At 44.1% G+C, this 7,729-nt stretch overlaps 1 protein-coding gene across 1 annotated transcript; it reads right to left on the bottom strand.

Moving 5' to 3' along the window:
* Positions 1-2,037: 2,037 nt before the first annotated feature.
* Positions 2,038-6,024, bottom strand: tlx1 (T cell leukemia homeobox 1; the record flags this gene model as incomplete). Its single annotated transcript, XM_083987693.1, has 3 exons — positions 2,038-2,248; positions 3,924-4,161; positions 5,541-6,024. The coding sequence occupies 3 exons, from the start codon at positions 6,022-6,024 to the stop codon at positions 2,038-2,040; spliced, it is 933 nt and encodes a 310-aa protein (XP_083843819.1).
* Positions 6,025-7,729: the final 1,705 nt, after the last annotated feature.

Genomic DNA, 7,729 nt, shown 5'->3' with positions numbered 1-7,729 from the left:
CGACGCGCTCTACCTCCTGAGCCACAGCCGCAAGATTTGCACTGACACAGGAAGAGCAGTGAACTGAGACACTGGGGCCACTGGGGCTTCAATACAAGAGGGACATTACAGACGAGCAGCATGGAGGTATTTGGATGTTTTTTGGTGTGTCTTTTTGGACGAAGAAAAGTGAGCACCATTCACAACCATTATATGGACAAACACTGCTGCGCGGACCCCCCGTAACTCCGAGAAGGCATGGAGGACTGAAACTTCTCCCAGCCCTTAGTCGACATGAGGGTGAGTAGATAATGAGTGAAATTTGAATTTTGGGTGAACTATCCCTTTAATGCTTAACTAATGCTTAATAGTGTGTACTTATTATAAAGTGTTACCCAAATATTGTGGTGATCCGACACATGTTGCTTGATGTCATCATTTTTCAGATATGTGTTTAATGTTCAAAACAAGGTTTGTGGCTAATGCACAACATCAGAAAGTGAAAAGGTCACGGTGGGAACAAGAAGCAGTGGACTGATTTTTTAAAGTTTACTTTAAGTGACAAAATATAGTTGCATGAAAATGAACACGAGTTAAAAATGTAGGATGGCACAAATAAAAAAAGAAAAATAGACATTTGGCTGAAAGAATTGAGACATCAATCATAAAAAAATTGGACAATTTTCATTATCTATTAATCCGCCAATTGATTTGCAGTTAAGCAATAAATCCATTTGTTTCTAAAATGACAATAAATAGTGAAAAATGCCCGTTATATGTCCAAGTAGGCTAACGTGTTCAAAATGTTTTGTTTTGTCTGAACAACATGGACACATACATGTGATATGTGACATACTATGTGACAAAGAAAAGCAGCAAATTGTAAAATAATAAACATTTTAGCTGTAAAATGACAAAAACTATGAAATAAATTATCAAAAATATTTTCTGATCAATTTCCTCAGCAATTAATTGACTAATTGTAACAGCTGTGTGTAAGAGTTTGAACTTACTAACAACTCTGCACAGTAAGAAATGAATTCAGAATGTTGTCAATGAATAGAAACAGATGTTGAGTAGCAGACACACACACGCACGCACGCACGCACGCACGCACGCACGCACGCACGCACGCACGCACGCACACACACACACACACACACACACACACACACACACACACACACACACACACACACACAGGTCAGATAAGATTAAAGGCTGTGGACAGACGGCTGGTCAGTTAGTTTGATCGTACACAGCAGAGAAACAGGAGACAAACAGTTTATAAGACATTTGTTCAAAACTCAGAGTTGAGGAAATGTGATCAACGTGGTCAAAAGTTAAATGTAGCTGCAAAGTGCCATTAAAATGTTTGTTCTCCTCTGATCAGAGGCTTTAAGCCTAAATGATAATTGGTCAGACAGACCTCCAGACCTCCACTCCGACGATGCTCTGATGTGGTGGATTATAGGTTCAAACTTGTACAAAGGTGCTAAAACAAGTGCTGTCATTCCGCAGTTATCGGTCCATTAACATGGCAGATAAATACCGACACTGATGCAGACATCAGATATGAAAAGCTGTTTATGAAACATCAAGTCTCTTACAGGTTAATTATAATACAACAGCTGCAGTCCAGTCCTGGTCCTGGTCCTCTGACAGAGGAGCACCGTCCATCCCAAAGTTATCCACCCCGCAGTCCGGGTCCAGCCTGGGGCTCTGGGATCCACATCAGACCGTGGACACTCGTTAGATGGGGAGGGGGGGGACTACTAGGCTATAGTGCTGAGTGAGCCCATGAGAAGCATGTTCGCTGTTAGCTGCAGCACCGGTGTGTGTCTGACAGAGAGCGGGTGATAATAAGAGCAGGGAGGTGACCTGATAACCAGCATCCATCGAACCGTCCTGCACCACCTCCCCCCCCCCCCCCCCCCCCCCCCCCCCCCCCCCCCCCCCCCGCAGCAGGCTGCAGCCCAGTGTCTCTGCCGCTCAGCAGTCGCTCGGTACCGGCGCAGGTCTCCTCCAGGCCGCCGGGTGTTGCCCGGTGCTCCGCCGCTACTCGCAGGCCGACACGCTGCTGATCTTGGCGGTGTTCTCGGACCAGGGCTGCAGGTTCTGCAGCGCGAACAGGGAGCTGTTCTGCAGGCACAGCGGGTCTGGGGTCAGCGGCTGGTTGATGGTCTTCTGGAAGGCCTCCTGCTGCAGCTGCATCAGGATCCGGTTGGCCTGCTGCCGCTCCGCCTCGCGCTCCTCCGCCGTCTGCCGCCTGCGACAGAGACAAGGAAACACCGCGGACTCAGGCTACAGCCAGGGACAGCATAATAATACACTGTATAGAATAGCTATGACTAGTAAAAAAATAAAAATAAAAATAAAAATAATAATAATTATTATTAGCCTATAGCCTATAATAATAGGGTATTGTAAATTATTAGGCTACAGCCTCGGCTATATGTAGATAATATCTACAGCTTCGCTTTGTCACTTTTCGCTACAAACTTTGATACAAAAATCACTATCTGCTGTGTAGGCCTATTATTTAATACAAAATCGAAAGCTTTATTGGTGTCATCGGGGGGGGAAATAACAACAGAAAATGACCTTGTTATCATAATAAAATAAGCAGCATTCAGGATTAGCTCCAGTCCAGTCAGTGGATAAACAATCTGAAATCTGGAGTTCATTTTTCAGCTGCTCCTCGTTGAATGGAGCCATGCAGCTTTCCGCCTTTCTGTCACATTATGATTTGTTATTTCTGCAGAACACTGAAATATAAAATAAATGTGGTTTGAGGCCTCCGTACCGTAGCCTACAGTCCTTCATTTGAACAAACGGATTCTTATTTAGCCTACCCAGTTGTTCTGGTTTGTTGTGGTGTTGTTTAAAGCGGGCGGGGGTCTGCATGGGCCGCGGAGGACGAGGCTGCAGAGCGATGTCTGACTTGGATCTACTTTATGATTTATTATTAGGCTATTAATTATTTAAGTAAAATGAAGGAGATATAGCTTCAGTTTATTACTGATGTTTATATCCATGTACACATTATCTAGGCTATAGGCCATAGGTTTTATTAATCGAAGGTGATAATTGTTTTCATATGTTTAAATACAGGCCTGTTTGTAGAACACGTCCACATAGGACAAACTGAGACTCTCTTTTTCTCGTCCTTTTTTTTTATCCCTCTCTATTAAATCAATTAAACAAACGGATAAGTAAAGGCCTCCTCTCCCTCCTCCTCCTCTTCCTCCTTCTTTGTGTTCATTTAGGCCTATTTATTTAAAGCTTTCCTTTTTTCAGCTTATGTCATATTTTATACAACAGTCTTTGTTCTCATTCACACCTTTCAAAACACTGAGTGTTTTCCTCAGTGCTCAAACTAACACACTAAATACACTAAAACTCCTGTATTGGATCCTCCTTCATGACAAATGTGTCTGTCACTTTGTTCATTAATATCAGTGTAAAATAACAGACCAATCTCTCTGTATAATGTAACAACAGCACCAAGCTGGTCCTGAACCAGCAGCTCTCTGAGAGTTTCAACACAACCTGAACATTCATACTGACGTACTGTAAAGCTGCTGCATCGGTCTGACCTAATAAACTGGACATGTATTATTTGTTTTTACTTTGATTGGCTGTAACAACACTGAACCACAGATTAGAGAGCATAAGGAAATGGCATAGTGGGAGGGAAGCTAAAGATGAATATGCTATTACCCTGAAACTATAGGTCTGACAGTCAACTTTAACAGATTCTCATATTTGGTTTAATGGGACCTCCTTGCCTTTTAAAATACATTGGAAGACATCTGGCTGCTTCTATAGGGACAAAGGGAACTCCTAGTCTCCATAAGGAAAGTTTAGTCAGGATTTAAAAATACTCTACTGCCACATTCTGAAATGGAAACCTGACAAAGTCTTGTGAATCATGATTTCACCTCCATTTGGTGCGTCTGTTCTGGAACCAGGTTTTGACCTGAGCGTCTGTCATCTTCAGGGCTTTGGCCAGAGCGGCGCGCTCGGCCGAGGCCAGGTACTTCTGCCTGTGGAAGCGCTTCTCCAGCTCACAGATCTGCAGGCGGGTGAAGGACGTCCGAGGCTTCTTCTTCTTAGGAGGGGTTCGGTTCTGGTATGGGTGACCTACACGACGCGTAACAGTGAGGGGTGAGAGGGACACTGGACAGGCGGGACGGGACAGGACAGGACAGGACAGGACAGAAAAGGATGGGACAGATGGAAAAAAATATATAGGACAGGACAGAAAAGCACAGGGCAGGACAGGTCAAAGCAGGGTATGCAGGGCAAACAGACTGAAAATGAGCAGAGCACTGATGGAGCAGCAGTAGCATGGACAAATACGGCTCTCAGTAGAATTAAGACAGTCTTAACACAACATAAACAACAAACTGTTGTTCTGTAGCAGTTTATGCAAAAAACACACTGTTGCTCATTATTCTCTGTTCATTTGGACACCATGACCTCTGCCTCTGTGTTTTCTGTCTATTCATGTAATCATTTTTATCCCATAACCACAGACAGTAACTGTTTGATCTATGTAATCTGTGTAAATATGAAGTCTTCATTTATATTTTTACTAATTCCAAAACCAAACAATCCATAGAGAACCCATGGACGTTTCGATGAAACAATTCATCACAATATTTATTTATTTTTTTGCAGGCAGCAGTTGGTGTGAATGTTTTAGTTTTAAATTGAATGGGTCTGGATGTGTTCAGGGGTTTTCTATAAAGTGAGGACCTGCACATGCTGCGGCTTCAGAGACAGAAGAAGAGGAGTTACAGCTATACACAGCTCACACTCACAGCACACTGTAACATAGGACCAACCCTCTGTGGCAATCACACAATAATAATTATATTAATAATGACAACAATAAGATAGATAGATGGATAGATAGATAGATAGATAGATAGATAGATAGATAGATAGATAGATAGATAGATAGATAGATAGATAGATAGATAGATAGATAGATAGATAGATTAGGCCTATATCTTAAACCTTTTTTTTTACTATAACAGCTAAGAAAAAACACAACAACAAACAAAAAAACATTTTTTTTTACTCTTTTAACTTTTTCATGTTCAGATTTTTTTTAAATAGAATTTTTCTTAAATCAGTAGATTGTTTTTATCTGCATATTTTTAATAGCCTATCTATTGTACAGAAAGGTATAGGCCTACAGAAATTGACTGACGTGTTTAGCTCTAATCTTTAATAATCACTGACTGAATAACAGACACCATCATATGTCAGTTATTGATCTCTGGTTTTAATTATGCAATTATTATACATAATCATTTTATATTATAAAATATATTATGTAGGCCTAATGATTCATTCTCTGTGCGTTTGATCTAAAGATTATTTTTTGGACAGAATCTGCGGCCTTTTTCTCACATACATCCATTAGGCCTTTAAAAATACATTAATTTCTAACTCTTGGTTCTTTAATGTATTTTATTCTTATTTTTTTCATTTCATCAATTTCCGTTTTGTTTCTTGTTGTGTGTTTTCACGCCGCTTAGGCTTACCTGTGAACCTGTCTTTGGTGTATCTCCGGTTGCTCTCCATCCAGGGGAAGGTGATGCTGCCCAGGTTGCTGCTGGCTCCGCTGCCCGGCGCCATGTGGTGGTTGGCTCCGTTCAGAGGCCGGTGCGCGGGGACGCGGATGACCCCGGCGGCGTTCATGTTAGTTCCGTTCACATTCACGCCCATGTTCATGTGATAAGAGCCGCCGAGAGAGGCCATCATCCCGCACGAGCCGTTCCCTGCGCCGTTATATCCCGTGTTACCGCACGCGTAGCCGCCTCCTCCTCCGCCGCCGCCGCTCCCGCAGCCGCTCGCGCCGCCGCCGCCGCCGTACGCCGCTGCGTGTCCGTAATCCGGCTCGTGCATCCTGGCTCCCAGCATGCAGCTCTGCTCCACGTTACTGAGGATCTGGTCTATGCCGAAGCTGATGGGCTCCACGTGCGCGTGCTGCTGGAGATGCGCCCCCAGTATCCCGATGTGATCCATGGCCCTCCGTCCGCGAGCTCCCCCACCGCTCCGCTCCGGCGCGAGGAACACAGTCTGCTCCACGCGCCGCTCCCTCGGACTCTTCTTCAGCTCGAGCTCCGGTCGTTATCTAGTGGGCGCAGGCGCACGTGTGTGCACATACGGAGGAATGAGGCTGGACTGCACCCCGTCTCCACAACCCCCCCTCTACCCCTCCACCCCCCAATGGGAGGACATCAATCAAAGTGCCAAATAGACAGCACGAGATTAAGACCCGAATTTAGGCCTAAAGACTCGAGAGCTGCACTTCATAACACGCTGATTAACAGGTGCACGAGATCAATCACACGCACGCTCGCGCATGCACGGGCTCAGCTTTAGTTGAACTCGGCTGATGCTGGGTCAGTTGTGCGCTGACAGGACAGAGATACAATAGTTACTCATCAGTCCTCCTCGCGCGTCCTGAGGGTCACCCACGGTCACAGCAGCAGACCCACGTACAGCTCTCTGATCTGTCCTCACACGTTTTGTTGAGTCCAGTTATTACACACACACACACACACACACACACACACACACACACACACACACACACACACACACACACACACACACACACACACACACACACACACGTTTCTCTCCAGGATCTATAGTGCAGGTTTGTGAAGCGTCCGTCAGTCCAGGAAGCTGCTGACGTTAATGATATTGTTCAGCTGCAGCAAATAGTCTTTATCATTAATTCAAATAACACCACCACTTATTTAAAAAAAAAAAGATAATAATAATAATAAAAAAGGAATACTATAATTTATAGGCCACAGCTCGGTCTGTGTTCATCCGCGCTGCAGAAATTAGGAGCCTAATAAATAGGCCTAATGGCTTGAAAAGTTCCGATATAAATCAATGAAAAAATGACTGATGCTTCGTGTGCATTAGTCGTATATTGTTGTGGAGCTCGCGCCATTATTAATTCATACTCAGAGTGATGACACCGCTGCACAAACACTGATGCGTTTCCGTTCATTTGTGCGTGGGACCGGAGCAGAGCAGGAGCCGCACGCGCTGCTGGAATATTTCACCACAGTGTTTCTATAGGACTACAAACCCGCTGCAGCCGCGCGCACTTCTAGTGACATTTTAATAATGCAAATAAGCAATAAGTCATTATCTGACTTTAGGCTACACATTCATTAAAAATATTAACAAATCCTAAAATGATCAATGGCCGTGCAGCGGATTTAAATGAGAGGGGGATTTATTGTAAGGCAGCAGAACAAATAGCTGCGACTATGTTTAATCGTTGATCATAAATAACGAGCCGCATTTCTGTGCAGCGCGTTTTTCCCCATTAGCGACTGGCTAATCTGCCGCTGCGGCTGCTCCACACGCGCACACACGCACACATACACATTCGCGCGCGCGCGCGACTGCACAACAATTAAATGAAATATTAAACCACGCGGCTCATTGATTTCCTTTCCTTCTAAAAGCCACTGGGACATAATTACTTAACACAGGGCATTAAAGTATTAATATTTGATATGCTTTCAGCGCTTCTCATTGGTCAGTTGACCGACATCAAATTTTAATGCACGCTTATAGCAGCCTATCCGCGCACCTATTCGTTTAAAAAATGCGGACCAATAATGAACATTAGGGAGCGGAAGCAGCGGCTGAAATGACTGAGATGAAACACAGTGGTGGACAAACACTGAGCTGTGTT

This window comes from Trachurus trachurus, assembly GCF_905171665.1.
Source record: "Trachurus trachurus genome assembly, chromosome: 15".
Lineage (NCBI taxonomy): Eukaryota > Metazoa > Chordata > Actinopteri > Carangiformes > Carangidae > Trachurus > Trachurus trachurus.
Note: the sequence above shows the minus strand (reverse complement) of the source record. Positions and strands in the feature narration are given on the sequence as shown.